We start from the raw sequence: 23,499 nt of genomic DNA on the forward strand, positions 1-23,499 counted from the left end.
TTTTGAAAGTAGGATAGATCTGTGTGTACCAATAGAAATAATGAGGTTGTGTTTCTTCTTAATCTGTTATTTTTAGCTTGTCTTCACTATTTTATTAAAACACACATATATTTGTATTTTTGTACTAGCATGCTTTTAGCAAAAAGATCCTCCAAGGATCAAAAGTCAGTAATGTTGTGTACCTAACCCATTTTGTACTCGTTAGTAGACTGTGTACATGAGCCATTATGTATATACACTCATGAATTTATATCTTATATTACCAGGCCTTTATAATATCATCTTCAATATTTATAAAAGGCCTCTTTTATGTAATGAGGATCTTATTTCTTTTATTAGCGACCTAATCTTTATTTTAGTGTTTTTGTCTCTTTATGGTGTAACTAGGGGAAGCTCCCCTTCCCATTTGTAACTCCTATCATTTTATCAATATAATCAGCCGGTTTCCCAATTACTTGGATTTGTAGGTTTAATCCACCCTTAGGTGTGCAGATGCTCCCACTATTTTCTTTGCTTTTGGATTTTTATTTCTGTTACTCTAATTTTTTTGTTTCAGTTATGTCAATTGCTGCAGTAATAATTCCATTTTGGTTAAAAAGACACTGCAGGTAATGAATTGTTGGAGTATAAAACTCTAATACAACTCAACGCAATAATTTCAATAAAGTTGCATTACATAAATGACTAATCGAGTATTAGACATAAGTTAATTAGATATCGTTAAATGAGGTAGTGAGGTCATATGGATAACTCAACTACCTAATGAACCAAATAAAAGGGGATCAACTGCATTCTTTCAAATGGCTCCATTCATGATAGAATAATATTCCATATCTTATGTATATTCTGAGTCCATTTTCCACATGGTGTTAGAGCAGAAAGATTAGAAGTCCAAGTTGATTCAAATCTTGCATAATTGAAAAGTTAGAAGCAGTGTTGCAAACACCCCGGTTTTATTGTGAAATCTTGATTTTTTGGCCTAGCCAATGTTTGCAGATTTTTACCGATATTTTGGTGGTATCTAAATGTTGCCGATGTTAACAATTTTTTACCAATATTTTCTCTATTTTTATGATTTTTTGGATTTCTGGACCCTTGCCGATTTTGTCCTGATGTGAATGTTTGCAACATTGGTTAGAGCTTGATGATATTAAATCACCCATCAATTTTTGTGCTTTCACAAAAGGTAAGGGCAGATATTTGATATATTGTATTTATGAAAGTCAAAATAAAAAGCAGATGAAATAATTTATAAAGTATTTAAACTTTGTAAATGTATGAATTATAAATTGGTTGACAAGTTGAAAAGGCCATGATACTTGAAGGTAGAAGTGCTTATAAGTATGTATAGCATTTCATTAAACTTTTGCTGTTTCCCATTTTTGCATTTCATACCTTTTTTAAAACCAGTTTCTCCATAGAAATTAAACTTTAATATTGTAATAAGTTACAAGAGGAAATTACGAAATTAGCGTCGCACAAAACAAACCCATAAATGTTGTTTTTGTTCAATGTAGGAATATCAATTTACAAACATGTGTTTATTAAATTTTGGGCAAAGCAAGACATTTGAAAGTTAACCAATTTTTGCTTCTGATTTCTGTGAAACTGTATTCCAAAGTTCATGTATGTGATTTATGTCAAATGCATTGCAGTGATACTTACAATCCCGTGCCAGGATTTATGGAAGGACTTCCTTCATCAAAAAATTATGAGGGTGGATTTTCGTGTAAACTTATGGTATCATTTCTACATAATTTCCTTTTGTATTTTTGACTAATTATTAAGATAGGATTAAGAATTTGACATGCAAACTAAAATGCTTCCATGCAATTAGAATATGAATTATTTTGGCAGTTCATAGAACATTATTTACTATGGAACCACTATATTTCTTCTTTCAATGATCATTTCTCTTTTCATGACTGACATAATATGTTAAGAAAGTTTATTTTGCAGATTTCCAGAACTATACATTTAAAAAATTTGAGATTCTAGGCTATGGCCGAAGATAAAAGCCTTCATATGGTTAGAGAACAAAATAGTATTCTAATATATGGTAAAACTCTTAAGAACCTTAAGAATTGCATATTGATGCATGGGCCAGCCACCAAGTTTGGCCAAGACGTGGAAATTTTAACAAGTAGATGAAGAGGACTTGTTACAACTTACACCTCATATTGTTTTAGGTTTCACATTGTTATTTTCAGTGTTGATAATATCGGCGATAGATCGCCGAATATCGGAAATATCGCGATATTTTCGGTGAGCCGAAATATCGCCGAGAAAATATCGCGATATTTTCGGCTCCCGAAAATATCGCGATATTTCCGAAATATCAGCGATATTTCCAAAAATATCGCACAACGATATAAAATATCGCTGGGCGTGTTTTTCCGCAGCTACAAAAAAGGAAAATTGGTTTTTTTTTCTTCATTTCTATTTTTGAGTGTTGGAGAAGGAAGGGAAAGAGTTTTGTGGTGTTTGTCAAGGAGGGTTTGAAGATCAAACAACTATTATCACCACCAATTAAGATTTTTTGTGGATCAAAGATTGAAGAATAGTGAGACAAACTTCATTTCTTCCATTAACAGGTATGTTCTTAAAAACCCCTATGTTAATGATTTTTTCATAGATTTAGGGTTATGCTTGCTTGTCTCTTTGCCTACCAACATTTTGTTTCTTTGTTTTTGTCCATTTGCTATGATTTTCATGCCCATGAACCAATGCAAGGGTTTTCTCCATATTTGGACAGCAAGCTTCATTTTTTTTTTTCAACTTTCTTATGCACCCTCTTATTGCCATTTTTCATTCACATTGCAAAATGCAAATAATGTAGTAATTTTTTTTAATGAGGTTGTTATTACTTATTATTTTTTCATTTTGTGTTAGGGGGTTTAAGGCCAATTTTTTGTTTTTTTTGTGCCCTAGGTTTGAATTAGTTCACTACAAATGTCAAATATGCCAAAACCGTTGGACCCATTTTGGGAGTATGGGGAGGCTGTTGGTGGGGCAAATCAGGCATATATATCATGCAACTTGTGTGGGACCAAGATGTCAGGAGGGATTACACGATTGAAATACCATCTGGCTAAACTCTCTGCATATGATGCAGATGTGATGCCTTGTATGGTTTCTAGTGCAGAGGTTATACAAAAAGCTTGTGAAGCAATTGCTGAACAAGACAGAAAGAAAGCTGCTAGGGAGAGGCCAATGGTCTCAGATAGATAGCTGCTAGTTTTATTTGTTTTGCAACTTTTGCTACATATAAGTTTATAACTCATGATGATGAAATACTTTTAAAGTTTTATATATGTGATGTTGTTTTGTTTGAGTCCTTGATTGGACAATTATCACTATCAGGGATCATTCAGGATATGTGATGTTATTTTGTTTGAGTCTTTGATTGGACAATTATCACTATTAGGGATCAGCAGGATATGTGATGTTATTTTGTTTGAGTCCTTGATTGGACAATTATTAGGGATCAACAGGATTTGGTATCGCCTTTGAAGTTTGATGTATCATTTCTATTTGACATCATATATATCAATGCCTTCTTCGTATTTATGTGCGAATGTGTTTAGTTCATGTTGTTATTGCTTTATATGTTTAGAAATCTGAAAAAAATGAATATATTATGCATTTTTTATGCTTGCCGATATTTGCCGATATTTTCGCCGATATTGCTGATAAGATATTTTCTGGATCCTCGCTGATCTTTCCCGATACTGATATTATCAACACTGGTTATTTTCATCACATTGATGGGGTTTTGAGTCTGTACCCATGGAGCATTTGGATGGATTTAGGCCTTGTTGCCCGGATTGTACAGACACCATGACAACGCTCAAGACGGGCGCTGTCACTCTGCCTCCCACTCCGTTCTAGCTATCTCCCAATAGCAGGGTATGAGGGTAGTCCCTATGGAATGAGGTGAAGGAAAGTAAGTTGAGAAATCAACTTACCTGGGAGACACAGATGAGTGGCCTAACCACTTGATTGGAATTAAGCAAGATTATGATTAAATTAGATTTTCTATTATGAGACTGGTGCTTTAAAGGAGTCACAAATTCTTGCTTCTTATAAATTAAAATCAAATGACCAGATGGACAACTGCTGCTCGAATGATCGACTAACCTATGTGAGATGCTTATGCAAGAGATTATGAGTGACTTCTATCTTGGATTAAGATTAATAGATTACATAAGTACTTATGTGAGATTTATCTTAAGAGTACTCAACAATGTTATGATGCACTCTTAAACAAGATAGACTTCAAGAGATACATTTGTAAGCTTCAACCAATTCACCAATTAACACAAGATGTTATGCCAAGCTATGAGATCAATGAGATTAACGAATTTCAGATGTATCTCAACAATAAATATTCAGAAAATTCAGACTTGATCAATATTATAACGACAATAAGAAAATGCTAAACCAACAATGCTTATGCTTGCCCAAGATCACAAAACTATGTCAACTTAGAAAATATGTATGTTAGTTTTCTCAAGATATATCTTTTAGTGATATTTTAGATCTGAATTATAATTTGCAGCAGTAAGTTAACCCATGGATCAGCAAATAGTGATGTCAACACCAATGCCCAAAAATGCTTAAAAATTGTAAAACCAAACTTGAGGAAAAATCAATTTTTAGGATTTTTTTAGGGTTGAGCTAAGAAAATTTCAGATCTGATATACTTATTTCAGTAGTGAAATAGTGGCAAATCAACAAGATAAAATTGCCAGAAATAGATAACCAATATTTTCAGAAATGACAAAATACACTAAAACTTGAAAATTTCCAATTTCAGGTCTTTAGGAGAGTTAGATTCAGCAATTTTCAGAACTGATAAGTTTAAGACAGCAGTATATTAATGATAGATCACCAGACTGAAGATACTACAGATAATTCCCACAATGTCTGAAAATATGTATGTTAGCTTTCTCAAGATATATATCTTTCAGTAAAATTTCAGATTTGAATTATAATTTGCAGCAGTAAGTTAACCCACGGATCAGCAAATAGTGATGTCAGCACCAATGCCCAAAAATGCTTAAAAATAGTAAAAGTTACCAAACTTGAGGAAAAATCAATTTTTAGGATCTTTTTTAGGGTTGGACTAAGAAAATTTCAGATTTGATATACTTATTTCAGCAGTGAAACCGTGGCAGATCAGCAAGATAAAATTGCTAGAAATAGATAACCAATATTTCCATAAATGGCAAAATACACTAAAACTTGAAAATTTCCAATTTGAGGGCTTTAGGAGAGTTTGATTCAGCAATTTTCAGAACTGATAAGTTTATGACAGTAGTATATCAATGATTGATCAGTAGACTGAAAATACTACAGATAATTCCCACAATGTCAAAAAATAGTAAGTTTGCCGATAAAAACTGAAAATTCAAATTTTTTAGACTTTAATTAGGATGTGATTCAGAAATGTTCAGATCTGATTTTTACAGTTATGCAGAAATTTCCAGCAAGCTAAAATGTCAGATCTAGGTCAAATTAGAGATGACCAAATGACAAAAATTTGTGAAAACAAAGATTTTGCAATTCTAAACAATTTTGACCATATAGAAATAGATTTTAGGGCCTAATTATCTCTGATTTAACCGTTGTAATGAAACTAAAGCAAAATGAGGGTTTTGAGGTCAAACCTTAGGCCCAAGGCCTTGAAGATCCCACCGTTGAAATCATTGAAATTTTGGGATTACCTTGCCGCTTGCTAGATATGAATATTGAGACCTTAATCGTGCAAAACCGTCAAGTATTTAGCCTTAAAGCATCAATTTAGGGCTTCAGGTCAATTTTGGGGCAAAAGAGGTCAAGAATTGGAGAACAAGGCTAAGGAAAGCCAATTTGTGGCGATAAAGGGGCTAAAATGATAAATCGAGCTCTAAAACGGTAAGAGGAGGCCAAAAATTGAACACCCATATCTCGAAAATTTCCAAATCTGAATTTTGCCGTCAAATCTTCAGTAAATGGCCGTGTAAAATTATCTAGAGAATAAATCTTACTCTCAATGGCCTAGATCTAGCTCTTCTCTCACTTGATCCCTTGATCCAACCTGCAAAAAATGAAAATAAAAACACCCAAACCCCAAATATATACAAAATAGATCTAAAACCCCAACCCAAGTTAGAAAAAATAAATTACAATTTAAATTTACAATTTAATTTACAAAATATACATGGGTTTTTAAATGGATTTTGAAAAAATAAAATTTTCAATATTTTTTACTTGAAAGAATGACTAAAATGCTTCAGAAAAATTAATGATTCACTATAGCCCAAGTGAAGATTAAATCCACCATATAAAAAACTAGAGATCCAAGCAACAATGATTCTTGCCCAAGTTTGTGAACTTGAAGGCCAAGCACTGAAGTACCTGCTGTTGGGCGCGGGATCCCTCAAGGCAAGTTTTGGGGCTTAAAGCCTGAGTTTTGACTATGTCCGATGTAAAGAATTTGCGAAGTATGGGCGCAAAGTGTGATGTTGTAATTGAGTCACAGGGTTGTCCCCCCTTACTTTTTGTAATGTAATGTCGGCTTGAGAGTTCTACCCATGGTTTGCAGACCATGGGATTGTATAAATAGAGCGAGGCTCTACGTGTAAAGATGGAGATGCAGGTAGGATCTAATGATGATGAATTGAGTCTTGGTGGAAGTGTAAAGTCGTGTTTTGGATCGTAGAATAGGAGAAGGCTCTGCAGCTAAGTGTGCGAACCCCTGCAGCTGAGTGCGCAGGGTGAGTCGAGTCTGTAACCATGGAGAAATTAATAAAGAGAAGTTTCTTATCATTTTATGTGTCTTTTTCCTGTTTTATGCATTGAAGTATATTGGGTATGAATTACAAGTTTACTGTTTATATGCTGCGCGAACTTATATGAATATGTTGAATAAGCGAATATAAGATAAGTATCTGTTTCCGCGAAGTTAATTAACAGTTATAAGAAGATAAGTAAGATCTGCAGTGTAACTTAGGAAAAGAGCACAGATTGTTGCCTTAGCAGCGCGAAATCACCTCAGCCCTTGATTAGGGCTGCGCGAAGGTGAGTATAACAGAGCGTGAAGGCCTTGCAGGCTAGGAAAGTGCGTGAAGTAACCTGCGCGAAGTTATTCATAGTTGGACTAAACCAACCTCTCAAACATCTCAAGGGTGCGGAAATTTGGTTCCAGCACCCCCCCATATTGCTTCGGGTGAGACCTCACTCTGCGCTCCACGGGCTGTTGCCGAACAGGCCAGTAGTACAAGGATTTTTTTGGCTAATTAACTCTGAACCTGAGTCAGGCCCCATCAAGCCACACCTGCAAACATTATGTATTTATCTCAAAAAATAGTCTGTTAGATCACATGGGAAATCAAACCACTTAAGATTAGCCCAAAACTAGCAGTAGTATGATTTTATCTCCATCTAATGAAAAACAGATCTTACCAATATTCAACACAACATAGAGATGCTCATAGTCAGCACATACCACAAATCAATAAGCAAGAACACCTTGAATTGCACCCCAAAGTCTTTTATTATGATAGAAAAAGTAGTTCCCAATGGGACAATAGTTTACACAATGCTTTAGTAGCAATTTTAGTCAGAGATCAAGATGACTAGAGACTCAAATGACTCTCTAATTTATAGATAAATTCTCCAAATGGAAAAATAATGGCTAGTTTCTTTGATCCTTGTCAAAATAATCTTGGTCGTTGATAAATACTTCAATATCTTTTAATCTTGGGTCTTGATTTCTTATTTTTGAAGAATTTTCGAATTTATCATTTAAATCCATTTTAATTAACTCAAAATTAATTATTTAGAGCTAATTTTCTCGAAAAATTGAAATTGATTTAACCACCAAGGTCCAAGGGTCCAAATTTTCTTAAAAAAAACAATATTCCCTTGGTGGAGGACCTTTAAAAATTGATTCTTTCAAGACCCACAAATTTTTCTATTTGGAGAATATATTTTCCTAGACATTTTAATTTTGACTCTAATTAATTAATTGTTTGGCTTAGGATTTAATTTTATTTTGCCAGAAAAAATTAATTAATTTACACATGAGGGGATTAATTAATTTTCCAACCCTCTTTTACATATGATTTTTCTTTTAAAGACTCAAAGAGGGAATACACATTTGTCTTAGACCCTCAAGGCACAAAAACAATCTGCGACTCAATACGATCTAGTAAACCAAGTGATTTGTAATAAAATAATTTAGCCAATTAGCTTAAATTATTCTCAAACCACTTTTACATCAGACTTGACTAAAACACTGGGACTCACCTAATAATTCGACAATAAATTGTTGATTTCTGGTAGTATCGGATGTGCTCTAGCCTCAAGATTTTGCAGGGAGGCTAGGACACATGCATTCCATAACACCCAGAAATCATTTTGGGAAATTCCACCCATAGGAGGTTTAATTAAAATTATTAATTATTTTTAATGGATGCCTAAGTCTAAACCTAGGAAATTAAAATAATTAAAGTGTATTAATTAAACTGGGTGTGAATCTTCTAGAGAAAGACAAGGATTAAGTCAAGATGATCTGAGCCATTGATTAGAGTCTAATCTGGGTTGTTGATTTGATCAACGAGAAGATTATAAGAAGAGGCTAGACGGACATTTTGAAAAACACATCGAGTGAGGGATCAGAGATCGAATTTCTAAAGAGTAGCAACATTGTGTTGTCAGAGTAAAGATCGAGTGATCTTCTTGCAGTGAGGCACAGGGATAGTAGTCCGAAGGAGAGTTTTTATAGATCTGGAGAGTGCAATGCAGAGAAGGTAGAGAGCAGTTTAGTGAGGTAGTGCAGTGCCACGCAGAGGCAGCGCAAAGCTTCAGAGGGAGTTCGAATTCCAGCTGGGAGAGACAAGATTCAGTGCCAGAATCTGGGGTGTGAGACCAGAGGGTCAGGAGGTCGAATTTCTAGACAATAGAGGAGGTGACGCAGAGCCCAGCTAGTGTGACGCAAATTTGCGTAGGATTGACGTAGACGCTGCGCAGAGGCAATGTGGGGCTACTCAGCCAAACCCTAATCAGAGTAGGATGTCCCGAATCAGTGTGAGATTTTTCTCACTAACATTTTGCCAGCATTTCTCTGTACCAAATAGCCAGTTTGGGTATCCAACAATTTGTACTCAAATTTACTACTGCATAATAATTAGAATCCTCAGTTGCTATACCAGTTTTCCCAGGTCGGGTTTTCTTGGGGACATTGTCCAAAAACAATTGTGTTGATGTGTGTGTTTATTTCTCTCTAGTGCAGTATTTAGTTTTCCACAGTATTTTATTTTGTGTAGGCTGCAGTGTATGTATTTCAGTATTTGTCGTAGAAAATTGCAAGTAACTTGTTCAAGTAATTTAACAAGTAGGTGAAATATTATCAGTTTGTTGTAGTAGGAATTGTTGAAATTTCTAAGTCTGACACGTTATAAATCCTTACTGCATTATCTGGTTTATTTTTCCTACTTGTTTATTCCATTAACAAGTTATTTATAAATATAAATAATGAAATAAACACAAATGCAGCCTTAACTCATATACAGATCAACAACTGAAATAGCTGAGACAAACACACAAGAGACTGTTATTTTTGGACAATCGTCTCCAGGAAAACCCAATGCAAGACAAGCGGTGCAGCAGATATGAGGGTTTTATTAATATGCAGTTTATGAATACAACTAGGGTGCCAGAAATGGCTCACCCAACAGAGAATGCCCTCGGCAGTAGTACCTCTCCTCGGAGACAGATATTTCGGCTGACCAATCACTGGATGAATGATCCCACAGCAACAATTGCAGCTCCTTAGATGGACAACGAAAGTTGCCCCAAGCTTCTCTGTTGCTCTTCATCACTTAGCAGGGATTGCGTCACCCTTCCTTGCTCACCAACAATCAGTCTGCCCACGAAAATTCTCCCAGTGCTGCCTCTTGGCCCTGCATCAGCTCTGCTAGCCTTTCCGCAACTATTGAAGCCTTTGCGTCAACCCTCAGACCCTTTGCGTCACCCACACTGGCCTCTACTGCTTCTGCGTGGCTCCCTGTTGCCTCTGCGTAGCACCTAGCTGCCTATGCGTCAGCCTCTCCAGGCTCTGCGCTGTCTCTCTGACACTATCTTTACCTCTGCTATGTATTCTCGGCCTCGTGCCGTACTGCCCCTTGCTGCAACACATCACTAGCTCGATTCTCTCACACTCCAGAAAATCGAACTAACTAATCAATTTGGTGTATCTCCAACTGACTCTCAAGCCTCCTCTTATACTTTTCCTGTTGAGTCCGCAATGGCCGAGATTAAGTCCCTAATCAACGACTAAGATTAGATTTGGCTTAATCCTCATCTCTTGGAACCTTCTAACCCAAAATTATATTAATACACATTAATATTTTAATTTTCCTAAGTTTATACTTAGGACCCCATTAAAAATATTAATTATTTTCAGTGTTGTTAAAATCGCGATAAAATCGCGATTTTATCGGAAAATCGCGATTTTTTCGCAAATCCGATTTTATCGCGATTTTTATCGATAAAAATCGGCACTTTTTTTTATAGGCGATTTTTTCTTTTTCGAAAAAATCGCGAGTTTTTAAAAAAATCGCGATTTTTTCGAAAAAATCGCGATTTTTTCGGTAAAAATCGCCAGAGGCGCGGGCAGCGGGCGTTTTATATGGAAAATCGATTTTTATTTTATTTCATTGAGCAGTCCGCGCGGAGGAGGAGGAGAAGAAGTGAGGGAGAGGGTTGCCGTCGGATTTGGGAGCGAATCCAAGCGATTTTAGGAGGAATCCAAGCCAAGATCACCAATTTGTCCATAAACCAGGTATGTAGATTAATTTTTTTTTGTTTTGCTTCTATAAAAACTTTGTTTTTCATTGTTTTTAAAGAATTTTTGGAAATTTTTCATTGATTTGGGATGGGTTATTTGTTATGACTATGAGAACCAATTTTTTATTTTTATTTTCTCATTTTCTTTAAACATTGTTTATTTTTTTTGAATTTTCATTGTTTTTTTGCATTTGCCATTGGCATTTGGTTGGGTAACTTGGGTTTAGAAATTGGGATTTTGGAAATAATTAACTTGTAATTTTGCAAATGCTAAATTGTAATTTGTATTATGTAATCCTAAATTCCTATTTCCTAATCCTTATTTTTAATTTTTTCCATAGGTTTGCAAATTCAAAATTCAAAAACAAACATGCCAAGGAAATTGGATCCTTTCTGGGAATATGGTGACCCTAAAACTCCGAATGATAGACAAAACTTGTATTGCAAGTTGTGTGGAAAGGAGATATTCGGGGGGGTGTACAGGTTGAAGTTCCACCTTGCACAAATCCCTGGACGTGATGTGGTGCCCTGTCCTAATACAAATGCTGAAATTATCCGAAAAGCCATGAGAGCATTGGGAGAATTAGAGCACTCTAAAGAGGCCAAAGAAGAACTCAAAAGGCAACTAAAAAGGTCAGTTGAAGGAAGTGGGCCAAGTGGCACTGGTTCTACTGCAGCGTCAGTCAATCCGGTAGCTGCATCATCATTTTTTGTTCCTCGAACCACACCTGGTGCACAACCAACTATCGGTTCAATGATGAAAAGAACTGAAAAAGAACAAGCTGACAAGTTGATGACAAAATTTCTCCTCTGGAGTGATATTCCTTTCAGCATTGTAAGGAATAATCCATTTTTCCAACCTACTGTTGATGCTATTGCCAGTGTTGGCTCGGGGTACAAAATCCCTTCTCTTCATGATTTCAGAGGCCGGCTTCTTCAAGATGAAAAGCGTGACTGCACCCAAAGATTGGAGGATTTTAGGGAATCCTGGGCACAAACAGGATGCACTGTTATGTCAGATGGTTGGACTGACCAAAAGGGGAGAACCCTTATAAACTTCTTGGTTAGTTGTCCCAGGGGGACTATGTTTATCAAATCTATTGATGCAACTCATCAAATCAAAGATGCAAAAAATTTATGTGATTTGCTGGATATGTTTATTTTGGAGGTGGGTGCAGAAAATGTTGTCCAAGTCATAACGGACAACGCTGCAAATTATGTTGCTGCTGGTAGAATGCTTATGGACAGGCATCCTACTTTATTTTGGACACCTTGTGCTGCCCATTGTATTGATTTGATGTTAGAGGACATAGGGAAAATTCCCTTTGTCAAAGAGACTGTTGACTCATCAAAAAGCATCACAAAATTTATTTACAATCACACATCTGTGCTTAGCTTGATGAGAAAATGCACCAACAACAAAGAGTTGGTGCGCCCCGCCATTACACGGTTTGCGACGAGTTTCATATCTCTTCAATCCCTCTTGAAATCTATGTGGGATTTGAAGAGAATGTTTCTTTCAGAGGAGTGGCGTTCTTCGCCAATGAGCCGCAAACCAGAAGGAGAGGCCGTTTGCAGACTTGTTTCATACCAAGAAGACTTCTGGGCGAGAATGCAGGAGGTGTGCGCTGTCACTGAACCTTTGGTAAAGGTTCTTCGGTTGGTAGATGGTGAGAAGCCCGCAATGGGCTATTTGTATGAAGCCATGGACAGGGCCAAAGAAGCCATTCGGTCCTACTATGATGACAAGGGAGATGATGGGTTCCAGAGACAACTCCTTCTATGGAAGGTCATTGATGAGCGATGGAACAACACACTCCATCGTCCCATTCATGCTGCTGGGCTTTTCCTGAACCCTACATTTTCTTATGCATGTGGGTTTGATTTTGATGCTGAGATCATGGATGGATTATTAACCTGTGTCCAGAAGATGGTGAGAACTCCAGAACAACGTATGGAGATCTCTAAACAAATTGAGACGTATCAGATGTCAGGTGGCACATTTGGCTATCTTTGATAGGACGGCCAAAATGCCAGGTATTTTTTAGTTTGTAACTTTGTTTCAAATTTCATTGTCTCTTCAAATTCCATTTTTTTCTTATGTTTATTTGTAATTTTGTTGTAGCCGCATGGTGGAAGATGTATGGTGGCAGAGTACCCCTTTTGCAAAAGCTTGCCATACGCATCCTCAGCCAAACATGCAGCTCCTCGGGATGTGAGCGCAATTGGAGTGTATTTGAAAAAATACACAACAAGAAGCGCAATAGGTTAACAACTTAACACTTAAACATTTAAAATATTGCAAATTTCCAAATAAATTTTTGAATTCATTAAACAATATTTTTTTTTATAATATTAATTATTAATTATTATTGCATGAACTTTGTACAGGTTGGAGTCCCGTAGACTTAATGACATGGTCTATGTCTACTACAATCTTCGATTGTGGGTGAGGCAACTAGACAAGACACCTGATATGGAAGCCATCTCATTGGATGAGATTGACACCACTGCTGAATGGAGGGTTGAGACCGAGAGGCCTCTCATGGATCCCACTGAGGATTGGTTAGTGCAGGATGAGGGGGAGGAGGAGGGGGAGGAGGAGGAGGGGGAGGAGGAGGAGCAGGAGCAAGAGGAGGAAGAGTTGGAGGAGCAGGAGGAGGAGGTGACACCGCCTACCCGGGCTACCACTAGAGGACGTGGTCTCTGTCTACCTACAGTAGCTGCTACTTCTACAGCTACTTCTTCAGCTTCTAGAGCACGTCAGACTCCACTGCCATTTCCACCACCACAGGCACCAGCATCTTCATCTAGGGGGAAAGGGAAAGCAGTGACATTTTCTCGCAAGAGGGGCAGAGGAAATCAATAGGATTAGAGTCTTAGACTTTCATTTTATTGTATATGACATTATGACATGATGAGATACATTATCATATTTTTTGTTGATATTTTGAGGCTGAGTTGGGACTCAGGACTTACTATTCAGGACATGATTCAATGTTATGTGTGATTTTAGCGCTAGAAATGATATTAAACATCTTATATATTAGTTTTTTTATCATATTTATGTGTCAATGTATTTATTTTATGTTGTAGATGGTTTAGATATTAAAAAAATTGAAAAAAAATGAAAAAAAATGAATATTTTTGTGCCAAACGATTTTTTCCCGATTTTTTCCGATTTTTTCCCGATTTTAACGATTTTTCCGATTTTTTCCCGGCGCCGATTAAATCCCGATCGCGCTTTTAACAACATTGATTATTTTAATATCTCCTCATCTGGGTAGAATTTCTCCAAACGATTTCTGGGTTTTGGAGATCTTATGTGCTTTAGCCTCTCCACCAATTTTCATAGCTAGAGCACATCAGATGCTACCACAAATCGATAGGAATCGGGTAACTGATTTTTCACATGGTATCAAAGCACAGATCGTGAGCAGGAGAGCTCAGAGCAAAAAGGAAGAGGGAGTTTGAAATTACTGCAGAGGCAACAATGTGAAACCCTAGAAGGCAACACAGTCTTTGGGCTAAAGAGGTCAAAGTTTTTGAGTGAGATCGATTTCTCTGAGTGAGTTGACAGAGAAATTCGATTCTCTAGATTGAAGCTTTCCAGAGGCAGAAGGGAGCAGCGTTGTTTCCTTGCAGAGAAAAGCTTCAGCTGGGATGCAGATATTTTGCAGTAGTTGGTGGCAGAATAGCGTCAATGAGAGAGAAGAGCACATATTGAGGGAATTTCTTCCTCAGAGGACTTCTAGCCAAGAAGTCTGAATTTTTCTAGCAATGCAGCAGTTGCGCAGAGAAGAAGATGGAGAAGTTTGACTTTTTCAGGAGAAATGGTAGCAACTGCATAGAGAAGAAGAGGGAGAAGTTCGACTTTTTCAGGAGAAATGGCAGCAACAGGATTGAGAGATCAAGATCGATTGGACGGAGCCTCCAACTATTGATCTAGAAGGCTAGGATCTCCTTCCTTCTAGATGAGAATGATCTCAAGATGTATGTCAATAGTGTGGTAGTTGTGGCTGTCGATGCAGATCCACTCAAGAAATACAAGGCTAATATGGTGAAGACTAAGAGAATCATTCTCGACAGAGTTCAGGATCATGTATTATCCCATATAGTTGGCAAGGACACTGCTCGACAGATGTGGGAAGCCTTAGCCACGCTATACGAAGGATCTTCCAAGCAGTGGAAGATGTTCTTGGAGGAGAAGTTGAGATGCACAAGGATGTAGAAAGGGGAGTGAATAGACCCCTTCCTTAAGAGGCTTCAAGAACTCCGAGATCAACTGGCTTCAGTAGGGTCAGGGCCCCAACCTACAGAGGTTGTTCGATTAGTGCTAAATAGAATTTCTGAAGATTGACAAGTGTTTGTTCAGAGCATCCTAGGCAGAGAACACCTGTCAGATTGGGAATGTGTATGGGTTGATTTGCAGCAGGAGGAGATGAGGCGTGACCTAGTGAAGGCCACAATCAGTGGTAGTAGCAGTAGTGGGACGAAGGTAGTGAAGGAAGAGGAGGACGTAGCCCTTGCATAAAAGGGGAAGCAGGAGAAGTGCAAAAGGAAAAAGGACATTTCAAAGATCAAGTGCTTCAGGTGTGGGGAGATGGGTCACTACAACACTTAGTGTCCTCTTAGAAAGAGGGACAAGGAGGAGAAGCAGGATCAACAAGCTGCATTTGCTGATATTGACAGGCTGTCCTCTAAGCTAGAGGAAGAGTTTGCCATGATCGCTAAACTACCTCCACGGGTGAGGTGGGGTGATCTGGAGTTGTAGCCCAGAGAGCTACAGGTTGGGCAGGATTCTTCAGGATATCCACCTCATGAATCAGTACCTTGCTACGGGAACCCAAGACATGCAGTAGCAAGATGGACCAATGGCAGTTGGTGTAGTCAGGTGCCAGAGTGACAGATGCAGTAGCTAGTAGCAGGTCAGAGACTGAGCAGTGCAGATTAGAGTTGGCAGCAGTGCAGAGTCAAAAATAACGTAGAGGCTTCAGTGACAGCGTAGAGGCTAGCAGCAGTCAAAACTTGGGTGACAGATGCATCATACTGACCATAGTTGGTTCAGTGTTTTGGATGCTTTTTCGTTGCAGTTGCAGCAGCAACAATTAGAGAGGGTTGCAGTGCATATACAATGTTGGTAGTAGTTCAGCAGCAGCACAGATGAAGAGTTGCGCAATTGTTGGTGGGTAGTAAAGCCAAACATCAGCAGCGCAGCAGGAGGTGTTCCAGAGTCAGAGTGATGCTTCAGTGGGTTGCAGCACTAGAGCACATTGCTCACTAAGAGGGAGTGTTGATGTTTGTTAGCATCGGATGTGCTCTAGCCTCAAGATTTTGCAGGGAGGCTAGGATACATGCATTCCGTAATACCCAGAAACCATTTTGGGAAATTCCACTTGGACGAGGTTTAATTAAAATTATTAATTATTTTAGTGGATGCCTAAGTCTAAACTTAGGAAATTAAAATAATTAAAGTGTATTAATTAAACTGGGTGTGAATCTTCTAGAGAAAGACGAGGATCAAGTCAAGATGATCTGAGCCATTGATTAGAATCTAATCTGGGTTGTTGATTGATCAACGAGAAGATTATAAGAAGAGGCTTGATGGGCATTTGGAAAAACACATCGAGTGAGAGATCAGAGATCGAATTTCTCAAGAGTAGCAGCGTTGTGTTGCTGGAGTAAGATCGAATGATCTTCTTGCAGTGAGGGGCAGGGATAGTAGTCTAGAGGAGAGTTTTTCCAGATCCGGAGAGTGTAAGGCAAAGAAGGCAGAGAACAGTTCAGTGAAGTAGAGCAGTGCCATGCAGAGGCAGTGCAGAGCTTTAGAGGAAGTTCGAATTCCAGCTGGGAGAGACAAGATTCAGTACCAGTATCCGAGATGTGAGACTGGAGGGCCAGGAGGTCAAATTTCCAAACTGCAGGAGGTCAGCAGAGGAGGTGATGTAGAGCCCAGCGAGTGTGATGCAGATCTAGGTAGGATTGACGTAGAAGCTACACAGAGGCAACGTGGGGCCAGTAAGATAGCCCTTGATCAGAGTCAGATCTCCCAGATCAGTGTGAGATTTTTCTCACTAACTTTTTGCCAGCATTTCTCTATATCGGATATCCAGTTTGGGCATCCAACGATTTGTATTCAGATTTACTAATGCATAATAATTAAAACCCTCACCTCCTGCACCGGTTTTCCCAAGTTGGGATTTTCTAGGGACATTGTCCAAAAACAACTATGTTCATGTGTGTGTTTATTTCTCTCTAGTGCATTATTTAGTTTTCTGCAGTGTTTTATTTTATGTAGGCTGCAGTGTATGTATTTCAGTATTTGCCATTGAAAACTGCAAGTAACTTGTTCAAGTAATTTAACAAGTAGGTGAAATATTATCAATTTGTTGTAGTAGGAATCGGGTAACCAATTTTGCACATAAATTTCACCCTAACTTTAGAGGTTTAAGCTAGAGGGAAAGAACTCTTCTGACTAGCCGCGTTGAAAAACACAGGTAATCAGTGAGGTTAAAAAACCTCCTAGGATGGAATTTGTCATCAAATTATAGGCTTACCTAGGTCGTTACATAGAGTCATGGTTTTACTAAAATCATTTACAATATACAACTTGCAGAATGGGATGACTATGACACAAGGATTGCTGATATGTGATCTGATCCTTGTTGAAAAAATTGGTACTTCTGCTTCCTTGGAACTTTGACAATTTGAGTGCAACATCTGGCTCCATATGGGGACACGTTGCTTCCAAGAAGTAACGTGAGAACCCCAAAATCCTGCATCCAAGGAAACAAAAGTCCATCAAATAGATATCCATTCAACATCGAAATCATCATGCATATATAGAAAATACCGTTGGAATAGAAAATCTATCCTAACAAACTGAAATATAAAAAAAAACATAATAAAACTATTGAAAGTAAAACTATCTGGCTGACATGAAATAAAAGGGAATAGGGTTAGAGATACTATACAAAACGATGCCCATGGCATCATATGTCCTCAACATAGTGCATACTGAGCATCTGCTGACTTTTCGGCAAGTCTGTGGGCTGCTTCTCGGATGTGCCATGCTGAATTCTGAAAATGCTAGGACTGTGACTCATCCGAATATCAAGCTGCTCTCGACCATCAGATGCATCAAACTTCTTCCCTTTTCTTTTCTTCTTCCTTTTACTTTTCTTTCCGGTGGGCTGTGATGTCAATAATGAGATCACCATAGATTTCGTGTCCTGATTCTGAGAATGCCTGGATGAAAGTTTTGAAGAATCTGAAGTATGTCCAATCTTATTCTATATGTACTCAGTCAAAGGTGACACATAAGCCTGATCATTCTTAGCTTCTTTTTCGATTTTGGTACTTCCAGTTGGCAATAAGCTGCAAATGATGGAAAATATACAAATTTTGGTACTTGAGTGAGGCAAGTCACCTCCTGGTAATAAGATGAGAATTTCTCTGGCGGACTGGGAGACCTGTGAGTCATGAAAAACCCTTTGTGCTTCTTCTCTGAATAATTCAGTTTGAGCTGAAGTCCCGAAATTTGTATATTTTCCATCATTTGCAGCTTATTCTGAAGAATGGTCTTTTCAATTCTGACGGCATCCATTTGGTTAGAGTGTTCAACCTTTAGAGCATTGATTTCTTTGGCATGGCTTTCCTCCATGGTGAACAACTTATCCTGAAGGCATATATTACTGGCTTCCATATCCTTAATTACTTTGTCATTATCCGCTTTTATGGTAATCAAATGATCCTGCATATTGGACATCATAGCTTCCATCTCTTGAGCACACTTTTCTTCTATAGCTGACAACCTGCTCTGAAAACTTATTTCCATGTCCTTTATCACTTTATCATGATTTACTTGAATATAATTCATTTCTTCCTTATGATTTGCTTCCATGGTGATCATATAACTTTGCATGGAGGCCATCTGATTAGAATGATTAATTTCCATGGTTTTCAGCTCCTTAGCATGTTGCTCTTCTATGGTTAATAATCTGTCCTGAAGACTGACCTCCCTGTCATGAATAGAGCTGATTTCTTTCTTATGACTTTCTTTTATGGAGCTTAGCTCCTCAACATGTTCCTCTTCTATGGTATCCACCATGTTCTAAAAGTTGATCCTTTGATTATATTGAGCAACTTCCATGGCCTGTAACCTGTTTCCCATGGAATTCATTTCTCTGGCGTGATCTGCTATTAGTTTTTGCTTGGCTAGACTGCGTGTCTTTAATCATTTGAGTTAATTCCTTAACAAGGTGCTTATCGTTTTCCTTTTCATTGTCAAAATGATTAATCTGGTTATTGGTCCCTGCCTCTGTACTATCGAAAATTCTTCTTGCGATGGCACAAGTGGATTCATCATGACAGTGATTACAATATCTACAATATGGCACATTCTCTTGATCACTAACATGGTGTAATTGATTCTCTTGCATCTTCTTTATGAGATTCTACATATCAGCAAATTGTTTATCCTCCTTAACTTGTATTCTTTTAACAATCTCTATTAATTCTTTAACCTTGTCTTCCTCTTCTGGAGGATCATGAGGATAACCTTGAGTGTTAGTACAACGAAAAGGGATGGACAAGTCATCCATGATGACTTGATAATGGATGTCAGAGAGAGAGATTCTTGTTCAAGAAAATCAATGTTGAAGTTTCTAAGTCTACCAGTTAGAAACCTTCCATGCACTTTACTAATTTATTCCTACCTACTTGTTCTGCTACTTAACAAGTTATTTACAATGTAAATACTGAAAATAAACACTAGTGCATGCTCAACATATTATAGATCATCAACTGAAGGAAACAGATACAAGGACACAAAATGACACCGTTATTTTTGGACCAATGTCCTTGGAAAAACCCAATGTGGGAAAATCAGTGCAACTGTCCAAGGGTTTTCTTATTAAGCAATTTCTTAGTACAATCTGGGTGCCAAATCTGGCTTACCCAACAGAGAATTCCCTTGGCAATAGTACCTCTCAGTCTGAGACAAATGTCCCCGCTGAAACCCCGAATAAACCCTCCGCTAGCTCCTCAGCTCCAATCTGCCCCAGAAACCCCAGCGTCTACCTTTCTAGACTGTGTTAGCCTCTCTCTGCCCAGCATTGGCCTTGCGTCACCCTGAATGGGCCTGCGTCAGCCTCAGGAGGCCCTGCGCCAGCCTTCTGGCCTTCTGCGTCAGCTACGCTGGCCTCTTTGAAGCACTGCACAGCCCCTGGCTACCTCTACGTGGCCCTACGTGAGCCCTGGCTGCTACTGCATCACTCTCTCTGGTCCCTGTGCTGATCTCTTGGCACCAGTGTTGATAATATCGGTATCGGGAAAATATCGGCGAGGGTCCAGAAAATATCTTATCGGCAATATCGGTGAAAATATCGGCAAAATATCGGCAAATATCGGCAAGCATAAAAAATGCATAATATATTCATTTTTTTTCAGATTTTTAAACACATTGGCACATAAATATGAAGTAAACACTGATATATATGATGTCAAATAGAAATGATACATCAAAGGCGATACCAAATCCTGCTGATCCCTGATAATTGTCCATTCAAGGACTCAAATGTGGAGAACCAATACAAAATAACATCACATATATAAAAGTATCTCATCATCATGAGTTATATGTAGCACAACAAATAAAACTAGCAGCTATCTATCTGAAATCACTGCCCTCTCCCCTTTTTACAGGAAAACATGATGGGTTGTTTGCCAGGCCTGCCCCTAGTAGTAAGAGGCCTTGACCCTGCCTCTGCACCTAATGTCAAATAATGAGTGCTAGGTATGGGGCTATGCTCTCCTATATCTATAGCAGATGGTGTTGATGCTGATGCTCCCGCAGTGTCCTCCTCCTCCTCCTGCTCCTCCTCTGAGTGCTGCTGCTCCTCTGACTCCGAGTCCTCCTCTTGCTGCCCCTGCTCTAATGGATCATCTGCCACTGGCTCTAACCATGAAGGTGACTCCTCCAAGAGGGGTTCCTCAGACTCCACCCTCCACGGAGACAATACATCAATATTGTCTAAGCTAAGTCACATGACACCAGGACACGAGACATGGAGGACACGTAAATACGAGTATTCAATACGAAACACAACGACCTGGAAACAAGACATGGGGGACATGTTTTATATATATATATATATATATATACCAAAATATAGTTTTTTATCCATATTAAATTGCAGGTTGCAGCTTATCTAATCAAATTAAAATATAATTACTTCTCAAAGTTCATAGTTCACTTTAAAAAAATAAATAGAATCAAAATTTACTATTTAGAAATTAGAATGTGATATGCTTGGTCTTGATTCTTGAATATTCAATGTTCATTGTTCATGTACAACTTACAAGCACATAAGAAAATAACTAAAGTCTAATCCTATTGATTTCCTCTGCCCCTCTTGCGAGAAAATGCCACAGCTTTCCCTTTCCCTCTAGATGTAGATGCTGGTGTTGGTGGAGTTGGCAGTGGAGTTTGCTATGCTCTAGAAGCTGAAGAACTAGAAGTAGGAGCTATAGGAGGTAGACCACGTCCTCTACTGGTGGCAGGGGTAGCCCGGGCAGGTGGTGTCACCTGGAAACATTACAATCTCCCAATCCTGAAATCCTAAAAAACTGATAAGTCTGCTGCATTTTGAATGAAATCTAAAATTCTACTTTCTCCATATGAAATCCAATGAGGCCGGAACCACTCTCAAACATCTTGAGTCATTTCATGGTAATGTTAAAAATTTAAGTAAAAGGATGAAAATGAAGATTAAGGAGAATGTCACTTTTACTTTAAGAATTTAACATTACCATGAATAGCATATCAATACTAGGGCCTAGAATGCTCAAACCCTCCTTGGCAGCAACCACATAGCTCTCCCCTTCCTTCTCCAATAATCAAAAATGAAAATGATATGAAAAAAAACCAAAATCGGATTTTTATAGGCCATGCAAAAAAAATTTACAATCACCGGGCGATATTTTCGATTGTCGCGCGATATTTTCCGAAATATCGGCGATATTTCGGAAATCGCGCGATATTTTCAAAAACCGAAAATATCGCGATATTTTGTCGGCGATATATCGGCTCGCCGAAAATATCGCGATATTTCCGAATATCGCCGATATCTCGGCGATATTATCAACACTGCTTGGCACTATCTCTACCTCTCTATCTCTCTGTACTCACTACCCCTCAGCTGCAACTCCGATCACTAATTCTATCTCTCTTAGCAAACCCCGCTCTAGAGAATAGAATGACTGATCACTTTGGTGTACTCTCCAAGTGACCCTCAAACCTCCTCTTATACTTTTCTCGTTAACATATCAATGATCGAGATTAAGTCCCTAATCAATGGCTAAGATTAGATCTGGCTTCATCCATGTCTTTTGGACCATTCTAACACAGTTTTATATTAATCCACATTAATATTTTAATTTCCCTAAGTTTAGACTTGCGGACTCCATTAAAAATATTAATTATTTAATATCTCCCTAATTGTTTAGAATCTACCCAAACCCTTTCTAGGTATTGGAGATCTCATGTACCCCAACCTCTCCACCAAATTTCATGGCTAGAGCACATCCGATGTTACCCCAAATCAACACTCCCTTTTAGCGAGGACTGTGCTCTAGCAATACTCCTCACTGAGGATTACTCTGATCATCTGGCATCGGTCCCTGTGCTGATGCTAGGCTTGCTGCCCACCATCCTCTACACTGCTGTATCCTGTACTGCTACCCATGGTTCTGCCACTGCCACTATTGCATCTGTACTACAGCTCCCTCTGCATCTGTTCTGCTCCCCATGGCTCTGCCACTGCCACTGCTGCATCTACACTGCATCTCCTCTCATCATGCTGCATCGTGTTGCCCACTCTGCACTGCAACTCAGTTACTGAGAAGTAGGTAACTAATCTTCCAACTCTGACCTCTCTGTTGGGCTAGAGACCCTTCTAATGCTGAAGCTCCCTCTGTCGCTAACAACTGCTCCCTCTCTGACCCTTGCGTTGCTGCAACAACTCCCTGCATCTCGCATTGTTGCGCACCTCTCTGTGCCACCCTGCACTGGTGCAACACTCCCGTGCCTCTCACATTGTTGCAGCCTGTTAGCCTCGCATTGTCTCGGGACTCCTGCACTATAGCTCTCTCTGGTGCTCCATCCACATCCATCTCTACCCACATTAGATAGTCCTTCTACTCCTCTTCGGGGCTCCCGTAGCAAGGTCTAATCTAAGAGGTTCGGTACCTCGAGGATCCTGCCCCTCATCACCCGTAGTCCACCTGACTACAACTCAATGTCTCCCCATTTCCGCTCAAGCGGTGCATGTGTACTCATGGCACAGTCATCATCTGTCTCCACTTCCTTTTCTGCCCTTGCTGGCGCTGCTTTGGTCTCGGAAGCCTCTCCCTTACTCTTCTTCCTTGGACACTGAGTCGCATAATGACCCAGCTCCCACAGTGGAAGCACTTGATCTTGGAGAGATCCTTCTTCTTCCGCTTTTCTTGCTCTCCCTTAGATGCTAGGGCAACATCTTCCTCCTCTTCCTTTTTGATTCTGATCCCCTTACTGCTGCTTCTCGCCTTTGTTTGTCGTCTGATCTCTTCTTGGCGAAGAGCTGCCCACATCTCATCCCAAGGTAGAAGTGTCCCTCTGCCCAA

At 38.8% G+C, this 23,499-nt stretch overlaps 1 protein-coding gene across 2 annotated transcripts in view; it reads left to right on the forward strand.

Annotated features, from left to right (window-relative positions):
* Positions 1–23,499, forward strand: part of LOC149178850 (6-phosphogluconate dehydrogenase family protein) — a 433,139-nt gene that overhangs the window by 299,356 nt on the left and 110,284 nt on the right. For both annotated transcript variants that reach the window (XM_089420463.1, XM_089420464.1), the window contains exon 9: positions 1,656–1,740. In XM_089420463.1, coding sequence (XP_089276589.1) covers positions 1,656–1,740 — 85 coding nt within the window. The remainder of the gene's footprint in view (positions 1–1,655; positions 1,741–23,499) is intronic.

This window comes from Pinus tabuliformis, chromosome 4_1 (assembly GCF_031772625.1).
Source record: "Pinus tabuliformis cultivar Carrire ecotype Pingquan chromosome 4_1, CPIR1, whole genome shotgun sequence".
Classification (NCBI taxonomy): Eukaryota; Viridiplantae; Streptophyta; class Pinopsida; order Pinales; family Pinaceae; genus Pinus; species Pinus tabuliformis.